The sequence below is a fragment of the Tyto alba genome, unplaced genomic scaffold, assembly GCF_018691265.1.
Source record: "Tyto alba isolate M040663 unplaced genomic scaffold, T.alba_DEE_v4.0 Super-Scaffold_42, whole genome shotgun sequence".
Classification (NCBI taxonomy): domain Eukaryota; kingdom Metazoa; phylum Chordata; class Aves; order Strigiformes; family Tytonidae; genus Tyto; species Tyto alba.
Genome location: NW_024881318.1, coordinates 9,033,676 through 9,051,592, shown reverse-complemented (window position 1 = coordinate 9,051,592; position 17,917 = coordinate 9,033,676). Strand labels below are relative to the sequence as shown.

The 17,917-nt window shown below is 35.0% G+C and overlaps 1 protein-coding gene across 6 annotated transcripts in view; it reads right to left on the bottom strand.

Annotated features, from left to right (window-relative positions):
• RIT2 (Ras like without CAAX 2) overlaps positions 1-17,917 on the bottom strand; it is a 184,881-nt gene that overhangs the window by 123,893 nt on the left and 43,071 nt on the right. For all 6 annotated transcript variants that reach the window (XM_033011206.1, XM_033011205.2, XM_033011208.1 and 3 more), the window contains exon 3: positions 2,398-2,454. In XM_033011206.1, the coding sequence (XP_032867097.1) occupies positions 2,398-2,454 (57 nt within the window). The remainder of the gene's footprint in view (positions 1-2,397; positions 2,455-17,917) is intronic.

The window sequence follows — 17,917 nt, the reverse complement described above, 5'->3', positions numbered from 1 at the left end:
AAGATTACACTTTGCTGTTTAGTACATGTTTTAGAGCATGAATAGAAATAAGTCTTTCTCAGGATGTCTTCAGCATGTTCTGAAAGACAGAAGTGCTGAACAGATAAAACTCAGAATTGTACTTCCAGTTTTGCCTCTAGCCAGCTGTGTGAGTTAGAATTCAATATTTCATTTCTCTATTCTCTATCTCCCTGTCTCTTCTCTTATTTAGAGTGTTGGTTTTACTGAGTAGAATCTGTCTCTTACTCAAGGAGACCTTCATCCTGATCAGGTCCTCTAGGCATTCCTGCAGTATGCACTTACAATGCATCATAAGCTTTCCTTCTCTTCATGATTATCTATTATTCATATTGTGGTAGTGTCTAGAGACCAATAAGTTAAGATTGTGACAAGATACAATACATGGATAAATACAGATGGCTGGTGGATAGTTAATAATAGAGATGGGGATATGTACATAACTTAATGGTGTCAGTAACTACTAATGTTCTTCTTTTCAAATTAGATTTAATGATTATTTTTTCCCTGAGTGCAACAAATGAATTTGTAGGAATTCCATAGTAGTATTTACCTTCTTTAGAGCTGACACTTCTCATTTTTCATTTTATAATATTTTTAATGGTTATAAAATTAGTAGTGGCATGAAGGGTTTATGATTTTTTTTTTTTTTTTTGTGTCATTAAAATACCACAGTTTACCAGGAGTTAATGTCCAGGAAATGTGGAATACTATAGAAATAAAAAATTGTAAGAAATACTATCATTAGCTACTCTACTTAACAACACAGTAATTTTATAGAGGTCAAACCTGAGTTTGAAATACTTGAAAATTTCAAAGATAACAAAAAATTGTTCTGGCTGAAGGGGGTGAAAAAGCTTTTTTTTTTTTTTTTTTTTTTTTTTTTTTTTTTTTTTTTTTTTTCCCAAAAGCAATCTCTGTAAATGTTAATATTTTTTATTTCCTCCCTCTTATCAGGCCCAGATTCTGCCATCTTCTCCTTGGTATAAGTGAACATTACACATGGATAGTCCCTATTAATTCAAGGGACTTTTCAGTATAAGTAGAACTAACTAATAAAGCCACTGTTGAATGAATAAACATTAAATTCTGCTGATTCCTACCTCAATGACACATACATTTTTTACTACATTAATGTATATTAATAATTATACTAATGCCCAAAAGATGCTCAACAGCAAGAAAATAATTTTTTTGGCAATCATTTTTGACATCATGGAGTCACAGAATCATTGAGGTTGTCAGGGACTTCTGGTGTTCATTTAGTCCAAAACCCTACTCAAGCAGGGCCACCTAGAACAGGCTGCCCAGGACTACATCTATACAGTTTTGAATATCTCCATGGATGGAGGCTCCACAGACTCTCAGGCCAAACTATACCAGTGCTCTCCTGTACTGGGGAGCTCATAACCAGGAACAGGTTTCCAGGTGTGGCCTCAACAGTACTGAGTAGAGAGGGGAAGGATCACCTCACCTCCCTTAACCTGCTGTCAACACTGCTGCTAATGATGTCCAGGATACCATGAGCCTTCCCTGATGCAAAGGAACATTTCTGCCTCATGCTCAGCTTGGTGTTCACCAGGTGTCTGGCAGGACATGCATATATGATACCTAATACAACATCATGAATCCAAGGCTGTTCAAGGCATTAAATTATTTGGGTTTATACCCTGTATATATCTTCCACATTTGTACACACCTTAACTGTTTTAGAAGTGGAAGTTCAGTCAAACAGAATACATCCCTGACTTCTCTTCCAGCTCAGACTGTCCCACTGTACTCCAGCCATATAATCATGCAATAGTCATCATCTGTAGTGTATTTCAGTGTAATGCAGATACATGTGAATACTTATCAGTACTTAAATTTATAATGCAAGTAAACCCAATGCACATAGCAGACCATGTGATACCAGAGCACAACTCCAATGTATTAAGTTCAGTAATCACTTGAATTTTGTACAGAATGTGAACTAAGAATTTAATAGTGGAAAACGGTACTGAAATAACTAAACTTTAAAAACCACACTCCAGACTGGTGTTTTTGAATTATTTTAGTATTTTGAAAGACTGCTTTCTATCTTATAACATTTTTTTTGTTTGTATTCTGTGATTATAATTGCACAAACATTAGTAGTTATAGATCATGAAACCACAAATCTGTTGTTGAGAGAGATTTTATACAACGTATTTCTGGAATAAGAAACTATAATATGACCATGACACAATTTAATTGTCATTACAAAATTGGCGTTTAATCTAAAGTTTACAAATCTTGCTTCTATCTAAGTGCTATTTAGGAGCATCTTCTCAGCGTATGACAATGTAGAATAGGCAGAGATATTGAAAGGTATTGAAAAAGAAAATAAGCTCTACTCACCTATAGTTGGGTCATGATAGTCAGGGAACCGATGGCTTATGAACTGCATTGTCATCGCTGGAGAAGAGAAAGAGGGAATTAAAAAGAATATCACTGTCTTTAAATGACAACAGAGAAAAGAAGAGAATTCACTCATCCAAGTGTCAGCTTAGAAAGTAAGGCAAAAGTCTGTTTTATGTCTACAGTTGCAAGAACACATTGACATTATAGTGATAACTAAGAACTGATAAATTGAAAAAATATGAATTAAAATTCTATATTTATTTTAATTTTTTTATTTTTAAACTGCATTTTTTTTATTTCTTCTATTAAATTATTACATCTTTTTTAACACTTCATAAATACTGTTAACCTGGTATTATATACAGTTGCCATGAAGAAAACATAAAGTATGATTTATAAGCCTAATTCATAAAAGTTTTCATGGTGTTACAAAAAGTCACTAACTGCAGTATCTGGTTTGATTTCTGGTGTATTTTAGGAATACCTAACCCCCCAGACTTGATGCAGAAGACAAATGCTTCGGTTAACCACCTAGTGCTTGGTTTCCGCTGAACAGACTGGTTTATGGCTGAATATTACCTGCTTTCAGAAATTTTAGGAAAATTACATGAGTCTTCAGGAAAATTGTGTTACATCATTTGGAATAGGTGACACTCTGGAAGTGAAATTCCAATTTATGTAGAAAGCCAGAAACATTCATATCCCATCGAATCATAAGTTTCTAACATGACATCTAAAGTTCATGGACTTTGAATAACCATGAAAGTGGGCCCGAATACTCAGTGGTCACAATAATGCCATTAGTTATCAGAACAACATGGGGAGTTATGTTATCTCTGTTGGTTTTCCTCATGATTTTGAATCTCAGATCATTTGAAAAGTAAAGGTATCTACCTTACTCTGACAGATGTGATGAAAAGACCTTCAAAAGCAAAATAGGCAAAATAGGTGAATTTTAATTGAACAGAAGAAGGAAAAAAAAAAAAAAAAAAAAAAAAAAAAAGGACCTAACGGACTTTTAAAAATACTCCTTGATTTTACAGCCAATATCATTATTTTACTTTTAATGTTTTTTTAATGCCTACCTTAAAATTCCTCTGTAGATTTTATGTGGACATTTGTTTAAAAAAGTACCCTACCTGAATGATAACTATCAGCCACAAGGCATTAAATCAAACACCAGATTCTGCCTTACATCTTTAACATCTCAGTTACCTTCAATAACAGGGGTTATAAACAACAAATGTGACATTATAAAAATTCTGTGCATAAATATACCCATTTTTAAAACAGCATTGTTGTAGTTTAATGTTTGTCCTCCTTACATTTTCAAGAATTAGGAGGTTAAGGAGATAGTTTTACAAAGTGAGACAGACAAGGAGTATTAAACATTTATTACCATGTTAATAAATTATTACATCTTTAGTTTAGACAAATATAAATGTTAAGAAGCAGCATTATAAATTCATAGTAACTCAGAGAGGGTAACTGTTTAAAAAAACCTAATTCAGTCTATACATATCATAGGGGAATAAATCTATGTGCAGTGACACTCAGGTCTTCTATATTATCTGTTGTCAGATGCACTACTTTTAAGTACTGTGTATGTTTGGACACTTTCATTTCCAGGACACCTGTTTTTTTAATCACAACAGATTTTTAGGCACCTCCCTCTGATAACTGTTTGGTGGTTTATGAAGAATAAATTGATGCCTAATGTGATCTGCCTAGTTTGCTCTGAGAAGCAGAAGCAGCTAGCAGAGACACTGTTTGTATGGTTTATGCCTACACATTTTGAGATTTCTGAGGGCTTGTACTACAAATTAATTCAATTTGCTTCACTACCTGCTGCTTTTTCTTGACAAGTTGTTTTTTTGTTTTTGCCTTTTTTGTTGTTGTTGTTGTTGTTGTTGTTTTGGTTGGTTGGTTGGTTGGTTGGTTGGTTGGTTGGTTGGTTGGTTGGTTGGTTGGTTGGTTGTTTTTTTTTAAAAAAAAAAAAAATCAAAACGAAAAGTACTCTGTATCTGATCACATTCTGTTTCCTTTTGGAGATATGCCTGCATCACAAAATCTGTTGTTTTAACTGAAATTAAAATTCTCAGAGGACACCCAGAACTCAAAGATTTTTTCTCTCTCCTGAGACAGCCCCAAATCAATACATCATTTATACCCTTATCAAATTCACAGGATATAAGAGGACTGAAATAATTTGGAAGCATCATACTAACTTTCTACTGTAGCATGCAGAATGTTAGCCACTGGGATGTGTAAAATTTGTATTCCCCAGACCACACTCTATGTGTGAATATGCATCATCAAAACCTTCGCAGGAACTTAGACTGCACACAGTGCTTTAGAGACAGATGAGAAGAGGAATTTATAATGTCTTATAATGTCAAACTCAACAAGACTGACTTGTATATGCTTGATTCTAGCCTTGGTCCAGAGCTCTACATGAGCTGACTTGGTTATGTAAGAAATTAATCTGGAGATATAGAGAATTTGAGAAAGGTGTTCAGAGAAATACTTTACATAATGAAATTAAAACGTCTTGCCATCAGCTGGCTAGGGAAATGCTGAATAAAAGTTTCCTTTTTTTATGCATTTTGTTGTACAGCTGCTTCCATGACAGCCCTTTGTCATGGATTCCAACAAATTATCAAGGTAAGGAACCTCTTTGGCCCTTTTAACATTTTTCATCTCCTGCATGGGGATTAGCACCATCTTCCAGAAACACATTACATGTTTTGTTTTGTTTTTGTTTTTGTTTTGTTTTTTTTTTTTTTTCTCAGACAGAAGGAAATGAGGTACACTGATCTCTTTAATCACTGAAATACAATGTAAAATAAGGAAAATGGGGTACAAGAAGTGGGAATTGCAACCCATCTTCCTCTATGTGTTCTTTAAAATAAGAATTTGCATTTTCCATTAAACCCTACTGAATATTAGTGTAGCAACCATTTTCAGAACAAACATAACAGGTCACTTCTTCCTCTAAGGGAAAAGAACAACCAGTTTTTGGCTTCAAACCAGACACACCTTATTCCATGAAGATGAGGGACAAGGAAGTCTGAAAACATCAGGTCTGATTCTACAACAGTTGTGTCCAGATTTGCCAGGTATACCACAGTCTTGGCTGCTAGATATGCAGGAATTAGTTCTGAATGATGGACAGAAGTTAGTGTGATGTTTCCCAGAGCAAAAGAAGGCTCAGTCATGTCTGCCAAGAAACGACACAACTCAGCTGGAGCCTTGGGAATTGGAGCTGCTTATAACTAACTCTGTCGGGGCTTCACAGCAGGACAGCTGCTTCAGCTGGATACTAACTTCTGGATTCTTCTTCATTGATACTAACATGTGCTCCAAAGTAATTTTTCAGAGCAAATTAATTTTGAAAACTAATATAAAAATGGTATGGGTGTTCCAAGTGTTTTATGAAAATATTTTCCTGAATCCCTCCTTTTTTTCCTTACCCATTATCCTTTTTTCCATGTAAATTAACACTCACATATAACAAATCCTAAACATCATCAGATATTGTTGTGACAATTTTCTTTTGGAAATCCAAATAATACTGTTCCAAATCTATAATCTCTATATTAGGGATCTTTAATTTATGCCACACACAAAGCATTGTATTAAAATGTGTCTTTAAATCAGGATATTAAAACAGAATATATGGGTGAAACTGATATTTGAATAAATACATATACATAGGAAAACAGAGTCAGTTAAAAATTGGTAAAAAACAAAACAAAACCTTCTAACCCATAGCAGATATTGTGAAACATTTTGAATTTCAAATTGCTTGAAAATTTTTAATGAATATTTTATAACACTGTGAAGATCATTCCATTTAAATGGGACATGTATATCACATGGCAACTACGATAAGAGGATCATTGTTTCAGATGAATAGTATCTTCTTTATATCCATCTGTGGCTAAGCAAATACGGATTACCTCAGATGAATAAATATAAATCTGATATACATAAGTAGCAATGTAACTTTAAAGTTCTCTTGTATTTTTAGAGTAGAAGAGGGGTTCAGATCCTGCATTTAATTTTCAGTTTTTTCAAATTATGCTTATCCAATAATCATTAACTAGATAGAAAAGTATACATGATACCTACACTGGAACTGATATATATATATATATATATTTTTTTTTTTTATGAATAATGAACTTAATCCTGTCTGCTACTTTCAATATAATTCCTACTCTATTCTTAATCATATTTTATTTACCTACCAGTAGGTGGTGTTATGCTTAGAAAAATGTTGAGGTTATTTATTCTAAAGCATCCTTTTGATAAGTGCAGCAATATTAAATTTCATGTAAAGAAGGTATCAGCTTTTTAAAATATATGTGTTTTTGTGGGCCCACAGGTTAATAAAATAAATGCTTCAATATCCATGCAGTTGTGTGAGCAGATAGAGTAGAATCCCACTGTCCTTCTAATTTGTTCTAAATTGTATTTATACTGACAACTTTGAGAGTAGTCTTATCTTTCAAGGCTGGAGAGTATATTGTGGGTTTATACAATATTCTTTATGGTAATCTCTCCTGTGAATATCTCATTCTGAGCTTCCTATCGCTCCTTATTCACCCAGAAACTTCCACATATTCATACTCTTCTCTGCTGTGTGATCATATGCTAATCTGTTTCCAAAAGGATCTTTACCCTCATCACAAAATCCTACACTTTAGTCTAACAAAATGACCACGGTCGTTGCAACTCAGAGATCTTCAATTTCATGTAGTTGATTAATTTAGATTCACTATTACAATAGAACTTTAACTTGTGTTTTCATAAACAGTGAGGTTTTGGAGATACCAGCATAGCAGATGGACATAAAAATAATATAATATGGTAAAGCCAATGGATCTATAGATTTGTTCATGAAGTTCATGGGAAAAAAAGAAAGCATACAGATATTATTAACACAGAGAAGGTAGCAAGGTAACAAAGAAGCTACAGAGTCTAAAACCAGAACAGTAGACCATATTAACAAAGTATGCACCATAGAAAGAGACTTTGTCATAGAAAAAAAAAAAAAAAAAGCAGTAAATAAGGTAAAAGTTTAAGAGACATCCTTGCCTCTATCAATCTGTAAAATTGAATAACTTTCTAAAAACATGGTTAGGAAATGTTGAATATACCTGATTTTATTATTTTGATAAGGTGTTTGTATATAACTAAGTGTGTAAAAATGTTACAATATCAAAGTTACACTATCTCAGCATCTAGACAAACTTTTTATTACTACTATTTTATCTCTGAATTACTAGACAGTTCGAACAGTTCTGGTTTTTTTGATGGTTTCAAACCCACAAGACCCTAGGTATCATCTTCTAAAATGTATGATCTTTTCAAATGTTCATACCTGAAAATTGGAATGTTGACTTCTGTTTCATTGGCTTGAGAAAATGACAAACATCCTTATAACTAACTCTTTTGTAGCTCATTCCTGAACTTTTAGATTGACTTGTCAAGTAAAAAGTCATTTGCAATCATTCTTCTGCCCATTGAATCTTATCATATACACTATGTAATATCAATGTACAAACATATACATGATGAACAGCAAGAGATGAAGACAGTAGCTTTTTCCAAAATCTTATCTGCTCTCTGAATTACATTAACACTCACAGCAACTTTAAATGTCTGGAGACACCAATAATGCTAGAATTTATCAGGAAAAAAAATAGTTAGAAAAATTTTAAATACAATCTGAGGAAGATTTCATGTATGTTCCATTTCTGCAAGTTTATTAAGTCAGGGTAAAAGACAACCAAGAAAAATAAAAGCTATTAAACCTGAAGGGAAATTTTTGTATGAAACAGATGGGAGACACTATCTATTAGGCTACAAATGACAAATTTTTTCTATCCACTAGATAAGAGCTTTTCTAAACCAGAATGCAAACATGGATGGAAAATGAAAGGAACCTCTTTGATTTAAGGTGTTACCTAAGTGAAAGAATTGCCTCGAATCAGTGACATGGAAAGTTATTTTGGAGAATTTCACCCTGTATTCTCAATTTCAGGTGGGGGAAATATTAATTTAATGTATTATATTTTAATACAGTTATCATCTATAATCAGGTCCTCAACTACTACCAGTGCTGGAAATTAATGTTTGCTTTCCTAAAATACTACATGCTTTTAATCACAAAAAAAAAAAAAAAAAAAAAAAAAAAAAAAAATTATAAAGAGCCTCTTGCTTTCCAGGGTGAATTTTCCATATGGAAAAAACTGCTTTGTAATAACCAGGGATAATGTAAATGACTTTATGTTCATGATATACTTGTATAAGGGAAAAAAAACATCTGAGAGAATTTCATATACATTTCCTTCAGTCAAAGCCAGCCCCACTGCAGACTTTGCTGTTTTGAACTTTTAAAATGTGTTGAACTTCTGTGATACTGCACTATTATAATTTTTCCTACATGTTACTAAGAAATCTTATGAAATAACAGACTTCTCTATCAGATAACAGCTTTCCAAGTCACAAACAACTATGCAATTTGAGTACAATGTATATTTCTTCTGATGTATTTATATTTATTTTAGCTATGAATATTGTATTTAGAGCACAATACATTTTAGAAAAAATAAGACAGCAGTAGTGACCAGAACCAAAACAAAAAGAATCAGAATGATTAAATACTGTTACTACATTCCAGTGCCTCATATCAATGTGAAGCAAAATCACCAAACAACAGCTACAGTGTCAAAGATGAGAGAGGTTGGTTGATGTCAGTGGAGAGAACTTTATCCAAACCAGCATTCTTCCATGATGACATGTAGCTAACTTGATTAGATAGAATCAAAAACCCTTGTCTGGAAGCATATATGAATAGCCTGCCTCAAACTGAAATCAATGGGATTACCTATTTTATCATTGTTGAGGTATGTCTTTTGTTAGATCTGAGCACTGAACATTCATAGTAGCTGAAGGTATTTCTACCAGAAGGTATATGATGAGTGTCTTGAGTATCTATTTTAGTCAAAAAGATGAATGAGAAGAATGACATCTAATGTAGCATATTACAGAGTTTTAAGAAATTGTAAGAGTACAGGGAAGGTAAATAGAGAATGACTATTTTTTTTTTTCTCACACTATACAAAGCAATATTATCTTGCAATAAATTATTTTTGCACATTGAGTAAAGTTAACTGTATGATTGTCCCATGGCATGGTAAATGGCAGAAGTTTATTTCTGGATTACAACCTTTTTTAAAAACTGTTTCTAATAAACTCAGAGATGTCACCCCATGATAAGACACTCTTATCTTCATACAGCTGGAGAATGTGAAGATTTTCAAGGAGTCTTAATAATTTTATTTTGTTCATATATTCTTCCCAAAACAACAACTACAGGTTAGATTCAGTGATAAGATATCAGACTGCAGGCATTTTTGTTCTAACCCAGTACAGCCATTTTTATATTGTTATACCCTTTAAATATAGGGTAAGAACTCCACCACATCATTTCAGGAAGAAATGCTGCAAAGTCTGTGAGCTGCAATTATTAATTTTTTAGGTACAATGATGTATTATTTATTAAGAATTGCCTGTGAAATGAAGGCAAGCTAAATTTTATTTCTCTGTGTTAAATTCATTATGGCATACTAGAAAAATACAGAAGCTTGCTGTATAACAATTTATTGCACATACTAGGCTGCTGATAAAGCATTGCTTTCTACACTGTTTTTCTTCTAATGTGGTAGGTGTTTTGTTCACCTACCAAAGCTGAAGTCCACTGTAAACAGTAGTAAGCATCAGAATGGCAAAGTCTTAGAAGCCAAAAGTTTTTTAAATTAAATCTGACTTATTCGAATGAAAATCAAGCACACAAAACCCCAGAACACATACATTTTAAACAGCAAAAACTCAGATTACTAGGACTGCCAGAACAGAAACTGGGAGCTCTTTGTCTGTTGAATTATTAGAGATGGATCCTTCTGTTAACTCCTGTTGACTTGGTCTTGGTTAAAGACTGAGTTGAATAAAGCACTGAACAGGCTTCTGTTGTCCCCCGTCCATCTTTGATTTGCTCCTGTCAGTTCTAACTTTCACTGTCTTGCATCCCATTTCTGCTCTGGAAATCCACACTTTCTTTCCAAGAAGGTCATGGCCTTTCTCTCCCTCCAGCTAGATCCCTAATTTCCTTGTTAAAAAGGTCTAACACACATAACTACTAGGGAAATATAAGATAAGTCTCAAGTGAAAAACAAAACCAGCCCAAAAGTTAATATTTATAGGGATTGAATTAGGAGAACTAGTTTTGTTCTTTGGACTGCAGAACAAGAGAAAGGCTTGTTCATACAGTTTTGTACCCTCTCTCATTGCAAGGTAAAAGCAGATAATAATCAAAATACATTGAAGTGGAGTTGGTGGTGACAGAGAAGGCACTAAACTGATTTATTTGGAGAATAATCACAGTTATATAATTTCTCTACCTGTATCGGAAGGAAACAACTTGATGCAGGTATTGTACGTTGTGGCAGTATATGTCCTCAGGGCAACAGCCAATAATTGGATTAGGAAGCAGATGAGAAGAATCACTCCCTCAAAAATAAAAGATATAAAAAAAACTTTCTGTTGTTTTGGGATCCCTCTTGAATCAATAAATAAAAATCACTACTCTCAGAGTATCTCTCAGGCTGTTCTTTCTCACAAGCATTAGATGTAAAGACATGAGTTCTCACTATTTCTCTTCAAAGTGTGATCAGTGGAAAAAAGCCATGTATTAGGTACTGATTACATCTTTACAGCAGGGACTGAAGGACAAAAGTGAAAATACACAAAAATTCATCCTAAACTTGGGAAACTTTCAGGAAACCTGGGTTGAGTGAGTGGTGGGTTTTTTTTTGGCGGCAGGGGAAGGTGGAATAGGGGCAACCTTCTGTGAGAAGCTTCTCAAAGCTCCCCCAGCTCCAAGTCAGCTCCACTTCTGTTTGGGAAATTGAGCCAATCAGCTGCGCCTCTGCGATAACGTGTTTAAGAAGGGACGTGGTGACGTGCAGTGGGACTTGTGAGGAGGAGTCGCTGCAGCTGCATGAACACCAAGGTCAGTGGAGGAATGGAGGAAGAAAGGAGCGGGGAGGTGTGCTGGAGCAGAGACCCCACTGTATCCTGTGGTGAGATGGCAGGGCGCCCCCCCCCACCACACAGGAAGATCTACAGTGAAGCAGACACTGATTTATGGCCTGTGGCTTCCGCCTCATTGATCAAGGTGCGGTGCCCAAAGAAGGCCGGGGTCTTGTGGGAAAAGGTAGCCTCACTGCTGTAATTCAGTGCTGGGAGGATTGCAGCATGTGGGGGTGTCCCATGCTGGAGCAGCTTGGGAAGGGCTGCAGCTGTGGGAGAGAATCCAGTCGGAGAAAGTTAGTGACCCATGATGGAGCAGTGTGGGGAACACTGCAGCCCATGGGAGGAACTCATGTTGGAGGAAGTTTGTGGAGGACTGTCTCCTGTGAGAGGGGGACCACGATGGAGCAGGGGGAACAAGTTCCAGAAGCTCCCCCCACTGACGATGGAAGCAGCGGCAGCACTGACTGCACCCCCCATTCCCTGCCCCTGTGCCACTGGGGGAGGAGGTAGAGATATCGGGAGCAGAGCTGAGCCCGGGAAGAAGGGAGGGGTGGGGGGAAGGTGTTCTCAAGATGTGGCAATGATTCTCATTGTCTTACTCTGTTACATGTTGTTGTTAGTGTCTGTAATAAATGTATGCTCTTTTTTTCCTCCGTCTAACGAGTTTGCCTTTTGCTTGTGCCCATAAAGGGTGATTTTTTTCCCCATCCCAGTCCTATCTTGAACCCCAAGCCTAGCTCTCTATCCCTTCTCATTGCCGGAAGAGAAGGGAGAGAGAGTGGCTGCATCGTGGTTGGATGTTGACCATGCTCAAACCATTACACTCTGAGGCTGTTCTTTCTCATAAACATTAGATTAAAGACATGAGTTCTCACTATTTCTCTTCCAAGTGTTATCAGTGGAACAAAGTCATGTACTAGGTACTAGTTACAGCTTTACAGCAGGGACTGAAGGACAAAAGTTAAATTACACAAAAATTAACCCTAGACTTGAGAAATTTTCAGGAAAGCTTCAGCAAAAGTGCTCTTACTGAAGAGAAGTTCCTTGTCTTCTGAATCAGCTCATTCTAGTGAAAAATAGTTGTACTAAAAACTTCTGACTAACATTAATATCTACACCCAGACTCAGTTCCTGGTGCAATATTGGAAGGCAGGATGCACTGCATTTTAAAATTTATGTTAAGAATTCTGTTCAGTATTTAAGGAAACAGGGAAACAGATGAGAGTTGTATTTATTCCCCTTACAAAAGGCATCGTTATAATGTGATATAAATTAATGATAATGACAAGGGAGATTGCTACCACTTATGCGCCATTTCCTCCATAGTATATCCCTGACCCCTACTAGAAAGGTCTCCCAAAAAAATACTGAACACTCCCTACCCTGCTTAGCTTATGCGACTTGCCAGGATGCATTAATAAACAGAAATTACTTCTGGTAAATGCTACTATTAGTGCTTTTTCCCACTCTGTTTCTTCCATCAAGTTAAAATCAGTGAGAAAACTTAATGTGTCTTCTACTCCACTTCATCGAGAAAATCCAATGGTAACTCAAGCCTTCCATTAGTGAGCAATACAAAATGTAATGACATAAAAAGGTTTTAAACCAGACGCCAGAATAATATGATTTTTAAAACAGAATACATTAAATAAAGATAAAAAGATTCCGTTTTCACATGTTGTTTCAGAGGACAATAGAGACAATCATTACAAATAGACACATTTTCAATTAAAGTCAATGGACAAATCTCCTAATTTTACAAAGTACAGCAAACAAGAGTAAAATATAGGGTAGTTCTTTAAACATGTGGGCCCTGGCTTGCAGAAACTAGCCTCAAGTATGATTAGGTCACTGTGAAAAAGACTTTCAAGAAAGGATAAAGCCATTTCATTCCATGGAAATAAACCTCTCAGCAGCCACATTTATTTCTCTCCCTTTGTTTAACTGCTGACATGTTTACAAGTAATGATAACCTGAGATGTTCTGACTTGGTTTATTGCTGTTTCAGGTAGTGGTATATTGACATTATTTGCAGGTTTCCTAACATAAACTAGTGGTTAGTTTCTGTGATACCTTCCATGTGAAATTATACCCCATATGTCAAGCAGTGATGAATTGGCAGTGACAGCAGCTGTATTTTCTTGTGAGTGGGAGAATAGTTGCTGTTCTGTAATGCGGAATCAACTTTTCTGTGCTCCAAACCTGTGGTCTGGAAAATTGATGACACATCAAAGAGGAAGATACAACTCTTCCATTTAACCCCTAGAGAAGTCTTATTCAGGGTTAAAACACAGCCTACTTTTTGTCTTTTTTTTTACCAATGTTAGGTTTTCTCAGTACATCAGTTACAATGAAGTAGAGGATAACAATCAGATTCAAAAATACTGTTGGTACCCAATCCCCTTTAACTAAACAGGGTTTAGGTACTTATCTGTCCTTGTTGTTCTAAACAATAAAATACTGTGTCTCTCTCAAAATTTCAGATCTCTTTTTCAAAGGTGTTGATGATTAAAATTAATAATTTGTTTTCTGATACTGAATGAACTTTCATTGAAACGAAATACTTGATGGAGAGAAAAAAATATATAGATGAAATTCAGGAGAGGAAACAAAACCATATAACGGTAAATTTACTGTTTCAGAATGGTGGTAACAAAATTATTCAAAGTACAGAACTGATTTATTAATTTTACTGTTAAATATTTTATATCATATTTCCTATACTTACACTTCTATAAATCATATGACAAAGACATTTTTTAATCACTTTCATAATATTTTTTTCAAAATTTCTATTTACTAAGGTAGCTTAATATGCTGGCTTTCCTTTCAATGTAAAATGTAAATAAAATCTAAAATATTGTATTTTGCTCAGAAACTCTCTGATCCTGTCTTTTAACATCTGACATAATTTTTCCAGTAATAACAATGGTGTTCAAATGTTATTTAAAGTAAATAGACTAAGGAGTAAACATTTCTGAAAATAGATCTAAAGGCAGAAAACTGACACAAGGTCATTGCTGAAAACACAATAAAAATTCAAATTCATCAAACTTATTTGATTATTCCCAGAATGCTGTCCTTAACAATTTATTTCCTACTTATATTTAAATTTATATTTATTTTAATGAACTCATTTATCTCAGTGGAGCTATATATCACATAATTTACATTATATAAGTTGAAAAGAGTTCTTCACTACCAACATGACTTTTAACTGAACATATTTTCCTTTTCAGACCTCAGAGATGTTTCTCTTTCAGCTTATTAAGTGACACTTCACAATGAAGTTAAACCTGACACATTATCACTTACACCAACATGAGTTCTTAATGTCTTTTCTCATGTATAAGAATTTCTGTAAGATTATGGAAGGGTGAAGTTCTTCAATTGGTGAGTCCCTTCAGTTATTTACTCCTCTCTGAACATACACATGAATACACACAAATCAAAAGGCCTGATAATTATGTACTGTTACCCAAAATGCAAACCAAACAGTTGAGAAAGCCTGGAATTGAGGATAGCAAGGTCTTTTGGATGGGGAAGAAGTAATTCTGTTTTGTTACCAGCACCAATTAGAACATGGTTATACAGGGAAATTAAAAAGGTAAAAGTATTGAAAATGAATTGTGGAAATAAGACTCAAGTTCTGGGTAATCCTTTTCCATTGTAAATAAACTCCTAGATTTATCACTCTTATTCAATGTTATTACAGCATTAAAATGCGCATTTCAGCTGCAGCGTCATAAATGTATGAAAAATAAAGTTATCGGTTTGCACAAACAGACTCTAAAGGACTGCAGGTTTTGTATGCTGACTTTAGGTGGCTCCCAGACATGAATACTGCCTTTCTAATCCCTCTGTGAGACACCAAACTCTTCCTAGTGACAGCTTTCGTGTTTCACAGAGGATTCTCGATTTTTTTTAGAGACAAAACAACTGAGAGGCCCTAAATATTCAACTGTTAGGATCTGGCCTCTGCAAATTTTAGGCACCCTTGAATAGACATCCTATAAATCTGAACACTGTCTTTAACATTTTATGGATATGGAAAGGAATATGGTAACTGAACACATAGAAGTTTCAGTTGCTCAAGTTGACTGGAAAGAAGAAAGTTTCCAGCATGTAATTTGGAGACAAAACAATGGAAAACAATCATCTATCTCTGAGGAGAGTACTGGCCTTAGGCTTTCAGTTACTTTTACTTTACAGGGTCTTAATAATCACTGTAAAGCTACTGAAGAAGGCTTATGAGATCACATGTATCTAGGGAGTATTTCTAGCTTTTGCCTCTACTATCAGCTCTTTATCCTTTGATGATCACCATTATTTTTTTGCCTCAGTTTCCACACGTTCAAAAAAAACAAGGCAACAACAATATGGACAGAGAACTCTGAGATTTACAGGACTGATGCACAAGGTCTATCTGTGAATGCATTCCTTAACTGTTCCTCTAAAATTAAGTTAGTAAAACCACGATGTTTTTAGGAACAGACTTAACCAGTCCCTTCAACATGAAGTTATCTGGTTGAAAAGAGGCAGGAGGCATGAGATCAAACACCTTACACAATAAGTATGAGTTACTTATACAGTGAAGATGAAGAGACAACAAAATACAAAGATGGTAAAGTTAAATAGCTACATATTCTATCATCCACTTACCCCTCTCACAGTGCAAACCTAACTGGAAGTATACAACTGTCAAAAGCACATTCATATTGCTTGACATATGTACACGTTATGTTATGATGATATATTGACAGCGGGCACAGTTGCCAGACTTGTTTGGGGGTGAAATGTAGCACTTCAGGCAATAAGAGAGGTGATTTATTATAGCATTAACATGATACTGAAAAGGTCAGAAAGCTACAAAACATATAAAAAAGTTCTAGAGGGCTGATTGTATTTTCACAGAGAAAATTTACATTAGCTTGTTCTGTTTTTTACCCTCAGTGTGAATAAAAATGTTAAAGCTATCAGTACTAACAATATGGAAAAAGTTTACAATGTTTTTCTCCTACAGCTGGAAAGGGATGGCTCATGACCCAGGAATGAGTTTCAGAATACTTAGGCTCATAGAATAGGTTGAGTTTCAGTCTTTCATCCTTCTGGGGTAAACATACTTTCATGTATTTTGTAATATTTTCTGCCCTTGATGCACTTGCCATTTATTCTTGTGTGAACCTAGCTTTCTTAGGGGTTTATGGTGTTATGTGTCATCTTAACTTGATGGGTTTCAGAAACTGTATTTGGTGACCCTGGACCTCTCTGTGCTAAACCAGCAGCAGGTAAAACAAAACAAAACAAAACCCCAAAACTTCTCCTACATCCCAAACAATAAAACACCACAAAGTGGACTTATAGGAGTCTTAAATTCTTCCCTCAGAGGTAAATCCTTCTCAGGATTTCTAAAGCTTAATTGCAAACACAATGTATTGGGATGTAACTGATGAGTAAAAATAGTTCTTTGAACTGTGAAAGAATCCTTGAAACCAAAACTTTAATATCCTTAAAACCAATTTATTCATAAAAGATCATAAAAGCCATGGATATATTTAGCTATTTCTTGATTTTCTTATTTACTCTAGAAAGCTGGTCCATAATCAGATCCCCTTAAGAAAAATAATTTTGCTCAAATGTTAGGAGCTGTACTTCATCTGCTCCATCATAGGACTGGGATTTATGTTTTCCCAGTTCCTGCAGTAACTACAACACTGAAATTTTGTCTTGCTGGTGCAGTGGCATCATAACCCAGTTACCTACAGATGGAGATTTGGGAGCTGACTGGGAAAGAGTAGAGGAATTTTTTCAACACCCTGATAAGCTTATGACTGCATAAAACACAAAACAACACACAAGTTATAAGTAGAAATGTTTCTTCATGCATACTAAAAAGGATCTGGGAGGACCTTTAGGGGCTCAGTGAAGAAGATTGTATTGAAGTACTCCATATCCCAAAAATGTGATGAAACTGTGTTATGTCAGATTAGAAATGAGTCGGCTCAGTTATCAGAAAAAAAGGAGAATCAGATCTTTTTTGAAGGTACTTGCAATGGTATAGATGTGACAGAATGACTCATCTGTCAGCAATGTTTTAGTCAGCAAAGTCTTTGGCTCAATGGCAAGTATTTATGCCTGGAAAATAAAAGGAGGCAATCAAAATGACATAAGCAAAAAGATTCTGGAAGTTAAGCTTGTTCTATAACATTCAACTATGAGGTCAACACATCTGTAACCCCATTTTAATACTAATATCTGTCCCAGTCCAACCCACTGTACAATGTGCTTTATACATTTCTCTCTGATCCTGATTCAAAGGATATAAGTTTTCTGCGGCACTCACCTAAGCACAGAGAGATAAATCTCTGTCTATTTCCCTGTGAAAATATTTTTTTCATCTGTAGTATTTCCC